This window comes from Elgaria multicarinata, chromosome 10, assembly GCF_023053635.1.
Source record: "Elgaria multicarinata webbii isolate HBS135686 ecotype San Diego chromosome 10, rElgMul1.1.pri, whole genome shotgun sequence".
Taxonomy (NCBI): Eukaryota; Metazoa; Chordata; class Lepidosauria; order Squamata; family Anguidae; genus Elgaria; species Elgaria multicarinata.
This window is the reverse complement of record NC_086180.1, coordinates 17,546,984-17,570,411: the sequence shown is the minus strand read 5'-3', so window position 1 is coordinate 17,570,411 and position 23,428 is coordinate 17,546,984. Positions and strand designations below refer to the sequence as shown.

At 45.0% G+C, this 23,428-nt stretch overlaps 1 protein-coding gene across 2 annotated transcripts in view; it reads right to left on the bottom strand.

Annotated features, from left to right (window-relative positions):
• Nucleotides 1-23,428, bottom strand: part of ARHGAP24 (Rho GTPase activating protein 24) — a 412,693-nt gene that overhangs the window by 298,564 nt on the left and 90,701 nt on the right. For both annotated transcript variants that reach the window (XM_063136191.1, XM_063136188.1), the window contains exon 2: nucleotides 16,731-16,933. In XM_063136191.1, coding sequence (XP_062992261.1) covers nucleotides 16,731-16,910 — 180 coding nt within the window. In that variant the 5' untranslated portion in view covers nucleotides 16,911-16,933. The remainder of the gene's footprint in view (nucleotides 1-16,730; nucleotides 16,934-23,428) is intronic.

Sequence of the window (23,428 nt, the reverse complement as noted above, 5' to 3'; positions counted from 1 at the left end):
CAGTGTGGGTTACAGTTGGGTAGGAGTTAGGAGCGTTATTAAGAAGGATGGGAGCAGGGGCCTTGAATTTGCTCACCTATAGTTAGCACCTGGAAGGCAGAGTGAGCAGTCATACAGGTCACCTAATCACAGTCTTCCCTACTCATGTAGGCCATGTTGGGCTCCATGGAGGAAAGGTGGGATATAAATGAAATAAATAAATAAATAAGCTCAAAAGTGGGTACACAAATATACTCATCCTGCTTCTTTCTACTCCACCTTGATTCATCCTAAAAGGGAATTGGAGAGATTTTTGTACAACTATGGTGGTATATAAATAATAATGAACTCGAAATCTATCTGTTGATCTGCTATTCACTCCTCTTCCCTCTCTGGGGAAACCTATAAATCCCGTCTAAACTCTATTCTTAACAGAGCTGTTAGCATGTAATGCACTCGTTCCCCCCGGTGGTTTCCCAGTCAAAGAAGAAACAAACTTTACCCACATGCACACCTGGTAGTACTACTTCCTCCCCTCTGTGTAGCTGTTACATCTCCCACAGCGATCCCTGAGACAAACCAAAGCGCGCCGGGTCGTGGCAGACGCTCTGACCTCCTCCCAAGGGAATCGAGGGAAGTCATAAAACCTTAAACTCCCGGCAATAGGCAGTTAAGAGAGGAGGGCATGAGCTTAATGTTCTCAAGGACTAGACATGCATTAATGAACTCCGAAGTCTTCAAGGACTCCTTTCCGGGTAATCGTTGTTCTTCAGAGCTGCACAATATAAAATACCCTTCCTCGAGTGTTTGCAAGACGCTGGGGACTTGACTTGCCAAACACAAATCTTTCTGCAAAATAGATTTCTCTCTCTCCCAAACCAACCCCCTCCACAAACACATACCCTTTAAGCAGGTTTCATTCTTCAGCTGCCAGCTGTCCTGTTCCTGGCACTAGCCGTAATTAGCAAGCGGGAGATTTATGGCCTTAATAGCTCCAAAATGCCCTCACCTATCACCATTTGTTTTACTTAACAGCATTAGCCTAGTATTGTATATACAAGTTTAGTTTCACTTGTGCATTCTTGCAACTGTTGTTTCCAAACAGAAGCCCACACCCATGAATGGGGAACTTTCTCAGTTGGCTTCAGAATTAGGAATGTAGGAGAAATTTGTTTGTTTGTTTTTGATCAGGATTTACCCGGTTCGCCTCTTTCGGACCGAACATGGACTCAGATGCAGTACCAGTACAAGGGGACCATTATCTAGTTGGCATCAGCTGCAGACAGAATGGTACTGTTAGATATGTTAAGTTGAAGACACCAGAACTTTACAGGCACCTTGAATTCAGCTCTGAAACTACAGATAGCCAGGGCATATCTAGACCTCCCGGCCTTCTGGGAGGGAGGGGGGAGGATCTCATGATTTTCTAATCACGAGATCCTCCCCCTTAGAGCACACACAGCTGCGCAACATCTCAGGCAATATTTTTTTTAAAGAAAGAAGAGCTGGAGCACACGTGCGCTCCAGCAAAAACTATGAAGGTAAATTTTAAAGAAACCCACTCCACTCCACTCCCCCCCCCACAATGAGCACAGAATGCCTTAGGAGCTCCGTGCCCCATGCCCACTTCCCAGCCCTTTGTGTTTATTCACGAGGAACCGGGACAAAACCGGACCGGCCGCCCACACATCCCGCAATCTCAAGATGAACCCGGGACCGTGGGAAAAGTTGGAATTAAAGTTATCCTGGGGAAAGGGAGGGATCATCCCTCCCTGCCCCTGGGATCCCCAGTGCATCATATGGACACAGGGATGATCCCGGGGCCATCCTCGGGATAACGATTCATCTAGACATGCCCCCAGTGTAAATGTTGTAGCTTAGGGTAATGCACCTCACCAAAAAAATGGGATTAGGTACACAAATTCTCAGTCACTTAAAGCTTCTGAGCTGTCCACAGGCACCAGCGGAGGTGTTCATAAATAGGAACAGCTATCTTACAACAAACTCTTCAACTTGCGTCATGAAATTCTCATGGGTTGGGTTTAGGGTTCTTGTGCTTACTTATGAGGTGGCTGAGTAATGTGCATGACTGTCCTGTCTTTCACTGCACACTCATCTTTCCAGGAACCTATAGCCTCCTTGGCTTCCTTCAGTTCAAGTCCAGGAGAAGACAAGAAGAAGCAATTCTCCCCCTAGGGCTTCTTTTCAGATCAGGAGGTGCAGGCAGCCTGAGAGGCTGCAGAGCAATGGAGTGATGTACCATAGAAAAATAAATCACACCCAACACCCATGGGCACATTACATTATTTAGGAAAACTGAAAAACACACACACAAAAAGGAATTGTGTGACACCCTGGGTATGTGGCAGAAAAATGGAAGCTTCTTTCATCAGGGGAAGAAAACTTGCAGGAAATTGAAGGTCAGTTCTTTGGGTCTGGACACAACAGTGCCTCCCTCACAGCCGCATTGTGGAGGAGGCAAAATGTGGGGTTGGGTGGCAACACAGCTGATGATGTTGCCCCCTGCAGGGGCAGTGTACAAACCTACCAAAAACAAGCGAACACCTTTCGGGGAAAAGAAGTTGTGCTGCAATCCCTGCCAATGAGGAGCCCGACCCTATGAATTTCCCCTCTCCCCTGGAGAATGTCAGCAAAATTGTTCTCCCATTTTGTCTGCCCATAAATAGGGTGGAGACTTTCAAGAGGCCATTTGTGCACAGCAATAGCCGGAACCACCTATAATTCATGATGCTGAAGTCAGCTCTTGAATATATTCAGCACACCGAGTACTTTACATTCAAAACCTTCTGTTATCAAAAGAAATGGCAGAAGGACATTAGTCCAAGCTTCAATGTGATGCTTCACCCAGATTCCATAGGTGTTTTTGGTAACCTAAAATGCTACCCTTATGCCAACCCACTCGAAGGAATGCTGAATAAGTTTGACAAAGCAACATTTTTGCAAGTCCCTTTCCTACACCTATAATATAAGCTTACATAACCATGAGTGTTTTGTTATATAACGCTGAGGCTTTGACATTCAAAACAATTCAATGAGCAGTACTTATGAACCTGAGAGTACAGGGAGAATATTGCGGTAAACAAAGAAACTATGGAAGGATGTCCTTTGCAGAACAGGGACTCCAATTCTCCATGGAAACTCACCTCATAAAGAACATGAAATAATGCAACTGGATGACTGGGGTGGGGGTGGGGTGTTGCAGAGAGGTATCGTGTCACCTACGTTTAGAGGAGGAGGAAACTAGGGTAGAAGGAGCTCATGGCCGTTTCAGTTTTGATTGCAGAAGCCCCGTGAAATCATCACCACAAGGAATGAGTCATTTATCATGTAAGAAGTAGATACTACAACTCAGGTATTCTGTACCTGAAGTGCTGAGCCCCAACACACTAAACAACACCTTTGAACCCACAGTACCAACAGAAACGTATTTCACAACAATCATGCCTGTTGCTAAGAAACTGTGTTATTTTTATTTTTAAAAAGAAAAGAATAAGTGGAAGGGGTATTGCTACTTGGTGGGCACAAAGAAAGGTGGGTGCAAAGAAAGGGATGTATTGGCACCATGTTGTATATATTCAGAGGAAATCAGAGGAAATCTAAGCAGGGGTCCCACATGCACCAAAAATGAAGGGCTGCCACACTAGTAAAACAACATGGAATGAAGGAAGGAATCTTTTCTCATCTTCCCTTCTGCATCTGCACAATTACATGTTAGGAACTAGTTATCTTCCCAAATTACTGCAGGTGAGTCTGAGCCAGCAAAAGGTGAAACCTACTAGCTTTGGGGTCTGTACAGCAGCTTGTGGCAATGGATTCCTACATTGAGCAGGGGGTTGGAATCGATGGCCTTATAGGTCCCTTCCGGCTCTACTATTCTATGATTCTATTATTATATGATGTAACTTCCACATTATGATCCCCCAGTGGAGGCTGTGGGCTCTGATACCATCAGTAGGGCTGTGAATCCACTCCGGGTTTCACTCTAAAGAAGCTATCCAAGGTGCTGAATCCATTTGTGGGGGCAGGATCAGCACCTTGGAGAGCTCCTCTAGACTTCTGACTGGTTCTGCCCAAAACCCAGGTAAGATTCACAGCCCCCCCTGATCTCAGAGCCAACAGCCTCCACTGAGCTTAGCCTACATTAAGAAATAGTACTAAGGGGACACATGTGGCACTGATATTAAGCATATCTGTATAGAGTACTCCCATTTAATATAAATCAACTCTGTGTTTTTGAAGTCCAACTAAGGCAGGGAAGGGGGAAGCTATGGCCCTCTGAATGTTGTTGGACTCCAACTCCCATCAGCCCAAGCCAGCATGGCCAATGGGCTTGGATGATGGGAGTTGTAATCCAGTAACATCTGGAAGGCCATGGCTTCCCCTCCCCTGATTAGAGGGGTAACATGCAAAAACTGAGGCTCATATGACTATGTTGACTGGGTGAAAACAAGCAGTGATGCATTTGCAACATATATACCCAAACACTGAAGAAACAGAAGCTGGAGGTGATTCTGCAGTCTATTCCAGATATGCACAAAGATGTCTCTTCATTCAAGTCCAATTCAAAGCATGCAAACGAGGGAAGCTCAGAGGGGACCCCAGCCCACCTAAGCTGCTCCAGATGTGCTCAGGCCATTTTCAGAGCATGATGGAGCCTTGATCTTGCTCTGTCCCAGGTAGCACACAAGATGACTTCTGGATTCTAGCTGGGACAGAAGCATGAGCATTTCTAGGCTGAAATTATGCCTTGCATTAAACACCACTGTAATTTGTTTCATAAAGGATCACATCAGAGAGAAAGACCCTTTGCGCAAAGGAAGCTCCCTCCTCCAGTGGAGTAAGTGGAGCAGTCCTCATGCTCGAGAGCTCTGTGTGCCCTAGACAACACCCTATTCTATGGACTGGGCTGCACATACATAAGGCTACCAGGTATATCCTTATGGATTCCACCACTGTGCCGCAGTTCCTTTACACTTAGCTGATGTTTGGATACTAAATGTTTATTTGTTATGTGTGTGTTCTTGCCTCTCTTGTTCACTCCAAGTGGCAAAAGGATTGCAAGAGATGCCACTGAGTAGCTGATGAACTGTCACAGGATTGCATTGGTCAGAAAAACTAAGTCCTGCTGCAGGATGGCTTGTCACTCCTATTTGCCAGCCTTTATGGAGATCGGCATCGTTAGAACTGAGCCAATTCTGCCCAACCGCAATGAAGAGCAAAAGGGGGAGAGAAGAATTTTCAAATGGTTTTTCTGAAAACAAAGACACTGGGTTTTATTAACGATCAGTTCAGAGATTAGTTTCCACACGTGTTCACCTTAAAACCCTGAGAGAGTCTGCGCAGAATGACAAAAAATGGAATGAGTTGATGTATCGCGCAGATTTAATCAGCCACTAACAAAGGTATGTCGCACATTTAGGTTGACAGGACATCGCTGAGTGAAGGCTGCCTAAAATGCACCCTGCAGTTTAAGCAGAAGCCAATAAGTAGCTTTGAATCAATTATGCATCTTGAGAGGAAGGTTTCCAAAGCAAAGCTGATAATTGTTAGTTTACACTGGGCCAACTCATGCCCATGTTTCTGCATGGAATCTGTATGCATTGTCAGCTCACCATGAATATCACCTTTTATTGTACCAGCAGTTGGGGCAAGACTTCAGTTCCTTACATGGATTGTTGACCTTCCCAATGACCAGCATGAATTATGAAAAACTCTTGTGGGGTCAAGCATGAAGAACACCTAAGAATCTTTGGTGTCCAAGTGTGCTATAGTTCCTGAATCAAAAACATCCCATCCCCTCAGGTTCACATATGTCATGTGAACCGTTCCTAACCATGGTGACTATATTACCACACTTTAAACATGCTCGCTAACCATTTGCTGCAAAAGGGCGAGCACCTAACCATGGCTTAGCGTGTCATCTGAAGAGGCCCATTATTAGTTATCTCGTTTAGCTCGTTGTGCTTGAAACAGAGAGATGCTGCAAACTCTTAATATAAGACATAATAACTATAGGAGGCTGCAAGAGAGTATGATGTGGCAGTTTTCATTTACGCTGCGCGTGCCCACGGAGGGATGAAATGCATCCATTAGCAGCCACAGATGACGTGCCAAAAAGGTGCCTCAATCCCAGCTGCTGTAAATTGAATCTTAAAGACTGCTGTGACTGCAGCAATTCATTTATGGCCTGCCTTGTGTAGGTAAACATTGAACATCAACACCAAATGCAGAGGGCCTTGCTTTCTGTTCCAGGAAGCCTAACTCAACTTTCATACTTCCTTCAGTAATGCCACTTCCCTCAATCAGGCCTCTTGGGCAATTGTTCATTTCCAGTGCTCTGTTATAAAGCAAACCATCTTTTCCACCACCACCCCATCTCTATAAGCACAACACCTTTTTGATATTAAAAGGGGATAACCTAATCCTGACAAAATGCATGAGAGAAGATTTATGATGCCTACATTTTCTTTTCCTTCTCTGGATGAAAAGACTGCTTCAGGAACGGTGACATTAATATGCAACATCCCTCCCTGTGACCGATCACCAAAAGGTAGGAAGAGATTTTTCCATTATTTTTCTTATTGCAAAGCTAACTTACACGTCATATAAAGTTTCTCTTAAGACCTGTCAATCAAGACTCCTATTCTCCTCACTAACTAGAATGCATTGAATAGCTCAGGAAAAAGGCCTTCATTTTTTCCCCACGTAAGGAGGTGTTTCATCCTTTTCCTTGAGCAACATGTGCTTGCCTCCCTAACCCACAGAGAAGTGGTGGGGAAGGCTTTTTCTATGAAGGGCCACATTACCTCAGAGGTAAACTGCCACAACCTAAACACTGGCAGTAGTTGGGCTGAAACCGGTTGAGTTGGCAAGGTCATCCCTTTTCTCCCTCTCCCTCTCTTTCTGACACCCCCTGCTCTCGCTATCTCTCTCTCAAACACACACACTCTCTCTCTCTCCCTCCCTCTCACCCGTTTTCTCCATCCCTCTGTCTCTCTGATATACCCTTCTCTCTCTCTCTCTGACATCCTTTCTCTCTCTCTCTCTCTCTCTCTCTCTCTCTCTCTCTCTCTCTCTGATACACCCCCTTCTCTCTCTCACTGACACTCCTTCTCTCTCTCTCTCTCTGATACACCCCCTTCTCTCTCTCACTGACACTCCTTCTCTCTCTCTCTCTCTCTCTCTCTCTCTCTCTCTCTCTGATACACCCCCTTCTCTCTCTCACTGACACTCCTTCTCTCTCTCTCTCTCTCTCTCTCTCTCTCTCTGATACACCCCCTTCTCTCTCTCACTGACACTCCTTCTCTCTCTCTCTCTCTCTCTCTCTCTCTCTCTCTGATACACCCCCTTCTCTCTCTCACTGACACTCCTTCTCTCTCTCTCTCTCTCTCTCTCTCTTTCTCTCTCTCTCTAATACACCCCCTTCTCTCTCTCACTGACACTCCTTCTCTCTCTCTCTCTCTCTCTCTCTCTCTCTCTCTCTCTCTCTCTGATACACCCCCTTCTCTCTCTCACTGACACTCCTTCTCTCTCTCTCTCTCTCTCTCTCTGATACACCCCCTTCTCTCTCTCACTGACACTCCTTCTCTCTCTCTCTCTCTCTCTCTCTCTCTCTCTCTCTCTCTGATACACCCCCTTCTCTCTCTCACTGACACTCCTTCTCTCTCTCTCTCTCTCTCTCTCTCTCTCTCTCTCTCTGATACACCCCCCTTCTCTCTCTCACTGACACTCCTTCTCTCTCTCTCTCTCTCTCTCTCTCTCTCTCTCTCTCTCTCTCTGTGTGTGTGTGTGTGTGTGTGTGTGTGTGTGTGATACACCCTTCCCTTTCTCCTATATGCTCTTGGGGCGATTCCACACGTCATACTGAGGCTGCTTCCATGCACCCCCAGTGCGACCCCAAAGCGATCGCATAACTTGCCTGGCAAAGAGACGAGGAAGAGGCATCCTTGCCGCCGCCGCCGCCACCCACCTACCTCCTCGCCGGCCGGCTCGTAGAGCTCGGCGGAAGAAGGCGGGGTCCGCCGAGCTCTCCGTCCTGGCCGGCGAGGAGGTAGGTGGGTGGCGGCGGCGGCAAGGACGCCTCTTCCTCGTCTCTTCTCCAGGCAAGTTACAGGATCGCTTTGGGGTCGCACTGGGGGTGCATGGAAGCACCCTCAGTACGACGTGTGGAATCCCCCTTGCTCGCTTTCTTTCTTTCTTTCTTTCTGAAACACCCTTCTCTTTTTCCCTTTCCCTTTCTCTGTCTCTGGCCATTTCTATCGCTGCCTTTCCCCCCAGGATCATCCCTGGATCATTCCTGTGCATCCAAATGATGCACAGGGGATCGCAGGAGCAGACAGGGACGATCCCTTCATTTTCCTGGGGTAACCCTTAAGGGGATAACCCTTAGAAAGGGCCTCTGTCTCTCTTTTCCTCTCCCTCTCTGCCTATGAGCTGTCAGGAGAGAAACAGATGGCTCTTGCCAGAGGTCCAAACAAACCACTTGCAGAGTGGTTTTGAAATTAGACCAAGGGCTACCAGCCCTTTCTCTCTGTGCCTCTCTGTCTACTGGTCCATGGCTATATAGGCTATATAACCCAGCTACATCTGGAAACTTTCAGTATCATGGCACACATGGGTAGAGGTTGATCCTTGAGCGCACTGCATGGCAGAGCAATCACATGTCTGTTTCACTGTGTTATGGCTGGCAACACAGTGAAACAGACAGGAGATGGCTGTACTGTGTGGCCAGCTATAACATGAACCTCTATGTCTTGGCATACAGTATATGCCTGGTGATGTGAATTGGCTTTCGATCACAACTGTTTTCATTTCAAGTACGATCATAGTGGAAGCGAAAGCAATATTCTCTTATATGAAACTTTTTTTTTTAAAAAAATGAAATGTCGAACACTCAGCAATACGTTGCAGAAAACTGGTTGGCCCCTTCCACCCTGATCTTCCAGTGCAGGAGGTTTCCAGAAATAGGAAATCACTTTCAAGAAGGGGCAGACGATCTGAATCTGAAACAGGTTGCTGGCTTGCCTGATGTATGTTCAGCTTGACCTTCCACTTTTAGAGAGCTGTGCCTTCCCCTTCAACGGCTTTTATGCACAGAGTCAAAAGCCATTGCGGGGAAATGGATTACAAGATAAACATTCAAAGAGGAGAAGTGACTAGAATAAGAAAAAGGACCGGCAGGTTTGCCTTTGCAGGCAATCAACTCCATTTGTGACCTTCACCAAACGGAGTGCTCTGGGCCTTTTCTATTTGTACATCCAAGCTGTTACTTCATTCATCACAGAGCATTTGTACAGGGGGAGGGAAACATCGGATCTTCCAAATAATGAAGTTATTTGGTATTTTTCACACATTTCTATCAGAAGTTTACTAAAGTCTTCAGGAATTTGCATCTCATTCTTATTTATGACGTATCTGATTCACATTCCACCATTCTGCCAAAAATGGTGATCAAACAGGTAATAATAATAACATAGAGATTAAAAACATCTTAATTAAAATATAGCATAAATACTAAGTAAAAACAAACTTTAAAAACACATCATTAAGAGAAATAAACCGCATCCAACCAATTAAAGCTCCTTTCCACAACAGACCAGCTTACATGCAATAGGCCTGCCTGAATAAAAGTGTATTTGCCTGCTAGCAGAAGGACAACAGAGAAGGACCAACTTAACCTCCCTCAGCAGGGAGTTCCAGAGCGCAATCCTACTAGTCTCAGGGCTAAATGTCGGAAACCTTGGAGGCTTCTGAGTATCCAGTGCTCTCTATCCTCCATCTCCATTCTTTCATTTCTCCATTTCTCCATTTTTCATTAGGGTGCCCTCTGAGCCCACCTGGTGAAATTGCATTCTGGTGGTGGGAGGCCATTGGATCTGTGACCCTTCTCCTCCCTGCCCTGCCCACCATCCCTCCCACTGACCTTGGGTAAGGGAGTTTTCCATTGCAGCTGGGAGGGGCTTGGGCGGATGAGGGAGGGAATCCAGATCTCTTCCTCTGTGGTTTGGGCTGTTTCTGCTATGGAAGGCTCTGCTATGCCACCTCAGACCCTGTCTGGAAGCCACAGTCTTACACTGTTAATCACGTGCTGACACAAGTCTTGATCAGGTATTATCTCTATACAAGGAATTCCAACTTGTGTAGGGCGCATGGAGCTGCAGGGCCGTGTGCACTGGGCACACCCTTCAGGATGCCTTTCTCAGAATGTTCTTAGAAGCTCCCCACAATTGGGGACCCTGATTAAACAGGGTTCCTGGTTACAGGGAGAGACATCTATGTGTGTTCAGGCAAACATGCATAGAATCCACACACACCCTCAAGTTCAGACCAGACCTTCCCACTCAGAGAGATGGGGACAGGAATGTCAGAGGCCAGGTTGTCATGTGCAACCCTGTGCTCCCTTCACAAATTGAATTCTTCCCATTTAGGCATAATGCCTGAATAGTAAATTTCTATAGTAAATGTAACATATGAAATACAGTATGTTTCTGAATGACTTAAAACATTTGGGAATGTTTCATGACATTTCCGTTATCTCATCGGAGCTAAGAGCCAAACTAGAGGTGACTCCGGAGATCTGTGATGTGTGGTACAATCCTCTGTATGCTTCATGGGGCTTACTCACAGGTAAGTGGGCCAAGGAGTGCAAAAAAACCAAAAAAACAGCTCAGTCCCACGCAGGTGTATCCAGTGTAAGTCTCATTGCATTCAGCAGGGCTTACTACCTAGTAACTGTATTTAGGATTTCATCCTAAGGCTGAACTCTATACATTCTTACCTTGGGCATAAGTGGAGCTAACCTATGAATTAGGGGTGTACAGATTGTGCAAAATCCATTCTGTCTGTGTTTCACAGATTGTCAAGTATCTTTTGTTCTGTCATTTACCCATTGTCAGAATTGGATAATTTTTTTTCCAGTTTCTGAATGTGCACAAATGCACAAATCCCCCCCCCCACGATGCACAAATTCCCCCCAATGCACATTTTCACACTTTAGTCTGGGGTGGGTGGGAAATGCATATTTTTGGCCTTTTTAAAAAAATGAGTATTTTTCTATGACAAAATTTGTGCAAAATTCCCAAAGTTTAGGGAAACGGTCCACAAGTCCGCAGACCCCACCCAACAGGGTAAAAGTTGGTCCACTGTGGAATCTTCCTGTCGGATTCATAAAAATCCAAACTCATTTGGTTCTGTTGTGGATTTCTCTGACATCCCTCCTTTGAATAGACATGCTTAGCACTGCACTATAAGTTCATTTTTCTCTAGAAAAACCAACTGCACCACAGGGATTGATAGGATTGGGCCCGTGGTGCTGGGAAAGGGGGGGATAGTAATCCATTTTCCCCAGGCCATTTTCCCTGACTAAAATTGCTCTATAAAGCTATTTGCCTCGCTGGAGGAAAACTTACAGGTATCTCATAGGAATATGTAAGTTTCCCCCCATGGAGCAAGGAGCACATTTTGGGGGACAGTTATGGAAATACCTCAGGCAGGGGAAAACAGTTAACAGCACCTCCTAAACCACTGCAACTTCGGAAATGGATTTGAAGATACAAAGAGGGCAACAGAGTTGGGAGGGAATATGGAGACAAAGAGTGTTGAGAAGTATGTCAGTGAGGATAAAAGAGAACTATTATAAGATTTTATGGAGGTGGTATCTAACCTCGGTGAGATTAAATAAAATAAAGAAGCTGCATTCAGTAAATTGTTGGAGAGGATGCAAAGAAAAAGGAACGTATTTACATATGTGGTGGGAATGTGTATTTGTTCAAAAAATGTGGAAAATGGTGTTTAAAGAGATAAATGATATAGTGGGAATGGAGATTGAAGAGACACCTACAGTGGCATTGCTATCATTATATGGAGATTTAAAATGTAATAAAGAAACAAAAGAACTGATAACGAATTTGCTGACAGCAGCAAGGTTGATCACATCTAGGAAATGGAAGGTGCAAGGAGATTATCATGTTGAGGACTGGTATAAAGAGATTTGGGATATTGCTATAAATGATAAATTGACATGTAATATAAAAGTAAGAAGAAGGATAACAAAAACAAATGATTTTGAGGGAATTTGGAATCAGTTCCTAGAAAATGTATTATCTAGGGGGAGTGGAAGACCACCTCCAGAAGAATCAATGAGATTTTGGAAAGAGGAATAGATCCTGGGGTGGGGGGGGTGCACTTTATGTTACGTAATGATGTAAAAATATTAAATTAGAAATGTTATAAGGTTAATCAAGTTATGTATTATGTTTTTTTGTTGTCTTGTGCTGTTGTGATTATTGTAGTATTGTATTAGTGTATTGTTAATCAATAAAAAAAATTAAAAAAAAACCACTGCAACTTCACTTGACCCTTCCACCATAGCTATCTTTTTTAAAAAAAACACATGAAGAATATTGAAAGTCCAGGTCTTCGCCATCATATTTAATTGATCCTTAAGGCTGCGATAGTTTGCGGCCGTAGTTCTTTGAAAACTACAGAGCCCCTATTTGACTTTCAAATCTTGTTTCTAATGGAGGAAGGCGTCCGGCAAAGGTAAATCCTGCAGGTGACAGCAGCGGCAGCTCTTGGTTCACAGGTGAGTGGGGAAGGAGAGGAGGGTGGGGGGAGAGAGATGTCCAATGGATTCACAGTTAACCCCTTGCCATCCAATGTACCCAGTGTGGCTTACTTCTCAGTACACCCAGAGAACATGAGTTAATGGCTGGATTAGAAATATAATACATACATACATAAAATGTGTATCAGGCAGGCTCCAAATAAGCTCACTTTGGTTGCCCTCATATCACTAGAGCGGCTCGGGGTTTCCCCAGCTCCATTTTGATTCATGTAATCTGTGTAATTATCACATTAATTTCTATTTAACAGATCCATTAGAAGTTTTAAATTATTTTAATTAAAACTCAGCTGAACTCTGGCGGTTGTTCCCCATTAACTCCTAACAGATGTCTTAAACGGACTTGTCTGCTAATGAATTTTTTACGCAAATTAGATTAGATGGAAAGTACATAGTTTGCCAAAATGAGGGGCTTGTAAAACCAGCTTTGTACCTAAAAGGCAAGCTTTTCACACAAGGACATCTGGCAAACTGCGGATTAATTTTAGGAGTAGACTATGCACTTTTAATCAACAGTGGGCTCAGGCCACCAATGCAGGATTTCAGCGTGGAGTTTAAGTACCATAAAGATCACTGCTGTTTGGAACTGAGCATCCCTTCAGATTAGTGCCATGGAATGTTTATGTGCACTTCTGAGTTTAAGCCCACGGTGTTTCTAATGCTATTGTAAACTGAATGTGAATTGTACTGAGTCCAAGTTTATTCTGCTTCTGGGGCTTCCAATGGGGTTTCTAATCAATTCAGTAAGTACTTAAAGTGTGTGGAGGGAGCTCTTTTAAAAAGCCGCAGATGTAAACATTACAAGGTATAACAGCTAGAAAATTAGGACAGAAAAGACTATGTGAGGAGGCCATTTTGAAAAGTGGTGACCATTATGCACTAATGAAGAAACTGGTAGGCTCTCCAGTGTTGAAAGGAAATCATGAGGCCAAGACCCAGTTCACAAAGGCATGTCTACCACTTGATGACTGGAGAATCAACAGGTGTCTGGCATGTGAATGAGCCATCGTAGATCTAACACCAGAATTAGAACATTCGTTATCATTTTATGTCACCTTAGTCATATAGGGCAGTATCTGACAGGGCTGCTGTGCTCCTGCTGATCATGTTGAACCAGCAGAACCCACCGTTTGTGCAATGGGGAGTTAGCACTTCATGAAGGAACCCCTGGAAATGAGTGGAAACATTTGTTTCTGGATTGAAATGGGTCAGCAGAGATCCCTTCTGGCAGCAGGCAAGTCAGAAGGGCCTTGACATATCTCCCAGTTGGTGTTGGGAGGCAACTCCCCATGAATGAATGGGGAGAGGCCTTGTCATGCTCCTAACGTGCGTCATCCTTGGGTACAGAGCAAGAGCTGTAGTTTGGATGCACTGAGCTTATATTTAGCGCTACATCGGTCCAAAACCCTGAATCTGAGGCAAGGTGGGCCGATTCGGGTTGGCCAAAGGCACCCTGAGGTAAAGTGGATTGGTTCCGAAGTGTCTTGGGTCATTTCACTGTGGTGGTGGACCACTTGCTCCCCCCACCCATGTGGGAAAGCCAGTGCAAGGTTAACTGTGAATCCATTGGACTCATCTCTCTCCCTCCTGTTCTCCTTCCCCACTCACCTGCCGCTGCTGTCACCTGCAGGATTGACCTTTGCCAGACATCCTCCTCCATTAGAAACAAGATTTGAAAGTCAGATAGGGGCTCTGTAGTTTTCAAAGAACTACGGCCGCAAACTATGGCAGCCTTAAAGAGTCATTTCTGCAGTTTGCAACCATAGACCTATGAAAATGAGGAGGGACTGTGCACAGTCCTACTTAAAATGACCTAATTTTGACCCAAGGATGAATTTTACTCCTACTGGATACAAAGAGATGGCCACAGCCATCTCTGTAATTGCGGTGGCTGGGAAAAGTTGAGACTAACACTTTGCCATGCATTTGTGTTTTGTGCGCCCACATGCATGACTCAGCAGAGAAACAAAATGGCCGCTTATGTGTGTGTGAGCCACATCTATGTTACATTCATTGTTCAGACCAGGGGTGTTTGTTCCTGTTTTGTTGTTGTTATTGTTGTTGTTGTTGTTTTAATTGAACTAAGACTAAAATACTCTCTATGAACATTCACCCTGCTGTTACTTTTTAATTTTTAATTTTAAAAATGACCACAAGAATGCACTCTTCATGGCTGTGATGGCACTGTTCCTCCCCTCCATGCTCCAAGATCCGAACACTGCCTCCCCAGACATGCTGGGAAAACGCTAGTTTCCCTCAAAAAGAAAGCAGTAAGTGGCAAATGCCTGTTAGATGGCTACAGTCAAACAAAGGGTGCATTATGCATGATGGTTGATCTCTGTGGATGGATGTTTGACCTTCATAACTGGCGCATGGACAAAACGCAAATAACTCTGGGAGGGATAAAGGAATAAGATGACCCAGGACAGTAACAAAAAAAAATGGATCATTTCCCACAGTGGAAAAAGAAAAGAAAAATTAACGAGAAACCATTCAAATCGTGGTGGTCATCCTTGAGGTGACCACATTGCATTGATTTGCTCTTTTATATTAACAATTTTATTACTGCTTTCCTTCCTCTCTGGAGCACGGAAGTAAAACCTATTTATAAACTTACCTGCTTCTCCAATAGATCACGTTTCTATTTTCCCTTAGTGGTCCACAATAGCTTTCAAGGGCAAGAGGAGAAAGATTGCTCCTTTCTGACCACTAAACAGTACACGAAACAGGGAAAGGCTCTTGTGTTTAGTAACGTGCAAGTGTGAGTGTTCTTGGCTATGGGGAGAGAAGTAAGGAGTGGCACAGTGCAGTCTTCCCAGAGTGGTGCATCCTCTCTCAATATATCTGTATGTTTCTCAGTGGAGAATCTGATACGAAATGGCAAGGTCTATTTAGGAATAGCAAAATCTGCCTGCCCAGCATGGCGAGAATAGCTTGCAAAGCAACGACACAATGGTTGCTAAAGGATCAGTCAGCAGACTAGATCAGGCAGCTTCCAGACCGCTTAGCAAAGGATAAGGCTCAGCTTTTCCCTTGAACTCCATAAAAATTGACACTCCGCAGGCACTCATAAAAATGCCCCCCACCCATCTCATAACTATCTAGAACCAACACATGCCCCACGCGCATGCATTCTTCATCTCTTCAAAAGTAAATAAATAAATTACTAAGGATGCGCAAATCAGTCAGTTTCACTGTCTCCCACATTCCCATTTTCAACATCTTAAGTTCATTCTCTCCCTAATATGAAGAACATTGCAAATTTTGGTACATTCAACTGAAACAAAATTTTCATCCATCTGTACTATCTAAACTCAATACGTACACCTTCTCCCAGAAAGTGTAAAACATCCTTTAAATATCTCCTGAAAACACATCAACCCTGTTGTGATGACCTGCTAAGTCCTCTTGGTTAAGTATTTTGAGCTGAATATTATGCCTTAGTGTGTCATGTGAACCATTCCTAACCATGGTGGCTACATAATCTAGGGTGACCATATGAAAAGGAGGACAGGGAATTTCATCTGGTGTCATTTGTATGCATGCAGCACCTGGTGAAATCCTCTCTTCATCACAACAGTTAAAGCTGCAGGAGCTATACTAGAATGACCAGATACAAAAGAGGAGAGGGTTCCTGCAGCTTTAACTGTTGCATAGAAAAGGAAATTTCAGCAGGTGTCATTTGTATGCATGCAGCACCTGGTCAAATTCCCTCTTCATCTCAACAGTTAAAGCTGCAGGAGCTATACTAGAGTGACCAGATTTAAAAGAGGACAGGGCACCTGCTGTTTTAACTGTTGTGATGAAGAGGAAATTTCACCAGGTTCTCCATATATACAAATGACACCTGCTGAAATATCCTTTTCAATACAACTGTTAAAGATACAGGAGCCCTGTCCTCCTTTTCATATGGTCACCCTAGGAAATGCAATAAATAAATATGTATTCCAGAGAGAGGGAACTTGAGACTGAAAGAAATATATCAACACATGCAGGAGAAAGTGACACTAACAGACCTTCTCATCGCTAGTCTGAACTAGATCGAGTTCTACCCCTCTTTTCTTGCTGTTCTCTTCCCTCCGTCCCACCTTGCAACTTGGGTACTTACCAAAGGCTTGGTTTCATCCTCGTCTTTGAAATAGTGGAGCTGCTCCCCTTTAAGCACAAACCAGCGGGTGTGCCAGGTCTTCACAAAGCCTCCTTGTTTCCTAAGCCACCCACACTTAATGGCAACGTGCCGTCCTTGGCTCAGCTGGGGACTCTCCGCAGAGCCATTGTGCTCTTCCATAATGAGGCCAGCGGTAGACTCTCCTGGAGACAGAGAAAGGAGAGGAGCTGTGTTAGCTTTGTCTTCCAAAGAGCAGCCCATCATTTTTCAGTGGAACAGGAAAACACACACACACACACACACACACACACACCATGACCTGGACTACTCAGATGTACATCTTCATCGGATATACACGGAGAAATACGGGTCTATTCAGAAGGCTAGTTTGTACATGCCCAGATGTTGATTTGCCTTTTCCCTGGGAATGCTTCCAAAAGTCAATTGAACTAGGATAGAGCAAGTCACCATCCAGACACCTGTCAAAGCATTTACAGCAAAGGCATGAGGGGACTTGAACCAGGCTCTTTGTTCTCCATACCACCAAAGCAGCTCTCCTTCAGAGGGAGTTATTGTCCTGATCTCTCCAGCATCACCTGCATAACGGCCAGAGAAGGGCACTGCACCTCATTGGCAGAGCCAGAACTTGTGATCTTGGGAGACAATTGGGGCCTGGCCAGCCATATACAACTGATGCTTCAAGGTCTCCAATTGACCATGCCTACCCTTGATACTGGCCCTGATCTGCTTGACTTTGGCTACATACCTGCCTATGATCTCTGTTTGCTGATGTGTATCTTGACCATGCCAACATACTTGCTATGGTTTTCAAGCCTAACTCTGCAGATGTCAATGACAAGAGCCAGTGTAGTGGTTAGAGTGTTGGGCTGGGACTCAGGAACTCTGGGTTCTAGTCCCCACTCGGCCATGGAAGCCCATTGGGTGACTTTGGGGCAGTCACTAACTCTCAGCCCAAGTTACCTCACAGGGTTGTTATGAAGATAAAATGAAGAGCAGGGGGATCATGTGTGCCACCTTGAGTTTTTTGGAGGAAAAGGCAGGATATAAATATAACAGATAAATAAATTCAAATTGACTTGCTACTTTCAGTTTGCTGTGTGAATTGTTGTTAACTATGTTTGGAAAAGCAAGACAAGTAAGAATAAAGGTCAGTGTATGTGTGCAGAGTCTAACCAGGGCATTTTTTTTTCTAAATTGGGTAAGGAGAGCCATTTGTACCCTCATGTGTACTATGAAACAGATAGCTCAAATGTTTAAAATAATTTTTTAATTTAGTTTTTACAAAAAGATGTTAGTTGAATATGTGTTGTTTTTTCTCTCCAGCAAGCACTGTAGTCCTTTTTCCAGCCCTGCGTGGCATCCCTGACCTTGCACCAGCAGCCTAACAATACTTACACAGGGCACCAACTGTTCCTTGTTAATTTCCTTTTTCTTTTCTCTTCTCTCACTCTCTCTTTTTAACCTCTTTTTTTGAAGCTCAGCTTGGGGATAGCCAATAGACACTTCTAAATATGCATTCATTTTAATAGATTAACGCAAGGAAAAAAGCAACCCTTATCATTCATTTTCCTTTGGAATGGTGACAATGAGGGTTGCCAAATATAAAAGGGGACAGGGCTCCTATATCTTTAATAGTTGTAGGGTGACCATATGAAGAGGACGACAGGGCTCCTGTATCTTTAACAGCTGTATAGAAAAGGGATGCAACACCTGGTGAAATTCCCTCTTCATCACAAGAGTTAAAGCCTCAAGAGCCCTGCCCTCTTTTGTATCTGGTCACTCTAACTAGAGATGGCAGGGCTCCTGCAGCTTTAGCTGTTGTGTTGAAGAGGGAATTTCACCAGGTGCTGCATGCATACAAATAAGACCTGCTGAAATTCCTTTTTCTATACCCTTGCTTTAAGAGGGCCTTACACATGCTTATTCAGAAGTATATAGGCCCTGTCCTCCTTTCCATATGGTCACCCTAAATAGTTGACCCTGTACAGACGACACGCTAAGCCATGGTGGTTAAGCATTTTGAGATCAACATTATGGCTTAACGTGTCATGTAAACCATGGCTTTAGCATGTTGTGTTAAACTTTCCTAACCACAGTGGCTACATACTGTTTAAACACCCTCACTAACTATTTGCTGCAAAACAGTTAGCAGCCTAACCATGGCTTAGCATGTGGTCTGAACAGGCCCATTGTGTAGAAGAGGGAATTTCAGCAGGTTTAGCTTGTCATGTCAGTTGCTATTTTTCCTAAGTGTTGGTAGGAAAATAAGGGTTCACGAACCACTAATTCTCTCAACGCACCTGGAAAGAAGAGACCTAGGAGCAGGGCCGGCGCTACCATTAAGGCCAACTAGGCAGCCACCTAGGGCGCAGACGTCAGAGGGGTGCAGATTGCCCCCTCTCCCCACTCCTAGGGTCGGAAGTTTTGGGAGGTGGGGGCTTGGCTTGCATGTGCCACCGCATGGCCAGACTTTTCCTGCAGTTGCCATCAGAGGCCCTGGAGAGGCGCTGCTCATTTCCACTGTCTGTGTGTGTGTGTGTGTGTGTGTGTGTGTGTGTGTTGCTTGTTGCAAAACCCTCGGAGATGGCACGGAGGAGACGGAAGAGGAGCAGGCCGGGGGAAAGCTGAAGGCTCTATGGGCCAGGGAGGCGGGCCAGGAGGATGCAGAGATAGGCAGCCCCTGAAGAGCAGCAGCAGCCCCGGCATGCCGCCTTCCCTGTTGGGGGCTGCAGCTGCTGGAGACTGAGTGGATACTGTGGGGCAGAGACCATCCCCCCCAGCCAGCCAGCCAGGGTTCGTTTGCAGCCCCTCCTCACAGGGCACGCAGAGGCGCAGGTCTGGGGCAGAAGTGGCGTGACCAGCCTTGGTGCTGTGCCCCAAAGGAGGCTCGAACAGGCTGCCCTTGCAGAGCTGGGCAGGGGGGTGACCCTCAGGGAGACGTGAAAGAGGTGGCACCCACCGGCTGCCCCTCAGAATAAACTGCACCCCCAATAAGCTTTGGGACAGCACAAGTGACATGCCCTCACACACACCACCGTGAGGTAGCCCTCCTCCCCACCTGCGCCCAGAGTTCATCTTGCCTGGGGCGCAAAATAGTCTGGCACAGGCCCTGCCTAGGAGCAGTGGAAGCTGGTGTCTACAATGACAATTGGGGGGTGAATCTTCTCTAGGTTTCAGTCAAAACCAGTCAAAACTCTAAAGGAGTCATCCAAGGTATGAAGCCTGAAGCACGTTTCAGTTAGACTGAAACCTGGAGCGGATTCACCATCCCAATGACATTGGATGCACCAGCCACCAGAATCTGGTTCTGACTGAAACCTGGAGCGGATTCACCATCCCAATGACATTGGATCCACCAGCCACCAGAACTTGGTTCTGACTGAAACCTGGAGCGGATTCACCATCCCAATGACATTGGATCCACCAGCCACCAGAACCTGGTTCTGACTGAAACCTGGAGTGGATTCACCATCCCAATGACATTGGATCCACCAGCCACCAGAACTTGGTTCTGACTGAAACCTGGAACGGATTCACCATCCCAATGACATTGGATCCACCAGCCACCAGAACCTGGTTCTGACTGAAACCTGGAGTGGATTCACCATCCCAATGACATTGGATCCACCAGCCACCAGAACTTGGTTCTGACTGAAACCTGGAACGGATTCACCATCCCAATGACATTGGATCCACCAGCCACCAGAACCTGGTTGTGACTGAAACCTGGAGCGGATTCACCATCCCAATGACATTGGATCCACCAGCCACCAGAACCTGGTTCTGACTGAAACCTGGAACGGATTCATCATCCCAATGACAATGGATCCACCAGCCACCATGACCAGAAGAGTTAGCTCTGACAGGCCTATGCATATGAAACTCCTGCATACATTGAGTAAGGCTTTCACCGAGGATAAAAACAAATGTTGGGAAACATGTAGCCAACATCTGTGCATTTCTCTTTGCACAGGAAGCTTTAAGTCTTGAGACGCTGGGCTAAATTAAGGGGCCAAAGGTAGAAGTGAAACCAGACACATTTCACATTGAAAACATTTGGCTGTGCAAAAGACATTCTGTCAAAACGTGAAGCCTCCAGATGTGGCACAAATCCTCATGACCACTTTTGCATTATTTGGTTTATGGCCACCCGGACGCCCTTCAAGGCAAGTGACTCATTCCTGCTTCAGATTCTGAACAAACAAAACAATTTTATTTTGATTGAACCTAACACAGACCTACATGGAAGTCAGGATGCAGAAGAGGTATACTAGAAAGCTTATGAGGTTGACCATAGATTTCCACCCATTTCTGAGTATGTTAAATGGAAGGTAGGTGGTCTCTTTGCCCAATTAAGGAGAATGATTGCTGCAAAAAGCATGAAGGAAAAGCATATTTGGCAAATCAGAATTCCTTTCTTTGTATTAAAAAAAAACTTTTGCAAGTATAAATGGATGCTATTAACTTTAATGATCTATCAGTATAGTCAAATTTGAACAGGTACAGAGGAGGGCAATACAGATGCTCAGGGGTTAAGTTATGGGCTGAATATACAAGAAGCTAGATTTTGGCTGAAGATTAGGAGAAACTTGTAAGGTTCAAGAGCAACTCAACAATGGAACCAGTTACCTAGAGGGGTGGGCTCATTGGAGGTCTCAAGCAGAGCCTGGGGAAGCTCTAGCTCTGAAGAACTCTAGCTCTTCCTGCATTAAGCAGGGGCTGGATTACATGTTCTACAAAGGTCCCTCCAGCTCCACGATTAACAGCTGCAAGAGACGGATCTCTGTGCAGGGATGTCTCTGCTTCAGTGAACAGTGGATATAAGTTGTTTCCTCTACAAGAAATCTCATCTAGATACTTTACAAAGTTACTGTTTGGTGAACTGTGTTGCCCCAGGATGGGGCTCAATAGGAATGAGGCTCTTTCCAACTGCTGATAGGTTTCTAATGAGACTGGGCTGTAGGCAACCCAAACACAGAGGTCATGGCTTAACAGGGCGATATCTCGGGGATTGCCCCAGGATCGTCCCTGTATGTTCACATGACGCACAGGGGATTCCGGGAGCAGGGAGGGATAATCCCTTCCTTGCCCTGGGATATCGCCGTACCCTTTTCCCCCACTTTTCCTGCAGTCTCGGGATGATTCCGAGACCGCGATATATGTGGCCTGGCATCACGGTTTGTCCCAGCTCCTCACAAGTAATCGCTTGGAGCCAGGGACCAGGCATGGGGTGCTTGTTTGAAAGCTAAAAGTGACAAGTTCTTTCAGCCATCTGAAACTGGAAGAATATTCTGCAGGTGACATATTTTGTAAATCAAAAACACTCAGTTTTCCAACATGATTTAGGCCTTTGCTAGACCTACCAGAAGTTCCGCACTGGATGAGGGGAGACCCCGTGATGCAAGTATCGTGGGATGTTGCCCTAGTCTACACGACAGGCGCAATGAGCTCAAGGAGAGACCCATCGCATCTGCCATTTTATTTTAAACGAACAGAGCGCACAAACACTCGTGCGCCAAAGTAATTTTTTTAATTACTTTTTTTTTAATTACCCCCCACCCTGCCCACGGCTTTTCTCATGCAGAGCTGGGAAAAGCCGCGAAAACGGTCCACACGCTCACAGTCTCAGGCTCAGCCCAAGACCGCGGGAAAAAGTGGGCCCAAAGGGGTAAGCTATATCCCAGGGCAAGGGAAGGTTGATCCCTGCCTGAGCTCAGGATCCCCTGTGCATCATCTGGACACACAGGGACGATCCCGGGTATCACCCCGGGATATAGCCTGGTCTAGCAAAGGCCTTAGTCCCATTTAGTATTGTCGGCTTTGCAACTGTCATTATTTCTTTTTCCAGCTGGCCTTGTGCCTTACTTATCTGCTTTCATTACTAATAATATTATGACAAATTCTTCTCCTCTGAAATATTCCTTTTGCAAACTTTTCCTGAACCGAACAAAACCTTTCAGCACATCCTATTACACCTCCAGAAACCTGAGCAGAAGTGACTAGAAGCTCTTTTGATGTACAGCAAAGCAGTACTGAAAGTTTGGGGCCTGGTGTAGTATGGCAATGATCTGTTTGTTCCCCGAGCTTTAATTACATCTTCCAAAGGATAATCCAAAAGATATTTTCCCAATAAGAATGGATAAAACACTCTTTGAAATTACATGTATGTATCAGTATCACAGTAAATAATGTCCTAATACAAGTTAATCCCCTGATTTAAACACATTGGATAGTAAGGGCTGTTTCATACTTTACACTAGAGTATTGCCTGAGTGCAGTGAAACTAAATCCAAAGACATTCTTCTTCTTGTGCTAGGGCATGCACAAACAAAGGCTTGATAAGCACTATTTAATATAAGAACCTAAGAAGAGCCATGCTGGATCAGACCAAGGATCCATCTAGTCCAGCACCCTTTCACACAGTGGCCAATCAGCTGTTGACAAGCAGGACACAACAGGACCCTCCCACCCATGTTCCCCAGCAACTAGTATATAAAATAGTATATATAGTATATATAGTATATATAGTATATATAGTATACTGCCTCTGACACCGGAGGTTGCACTTAGCCATCAGGACTAGTAGCCGTTGATAGCCTTCTCCTACAGGAATTCATCCAACCCAATTGTATTTATTTGTAATCACAATTCATTTGTTTATTAATAGATTTTTACCC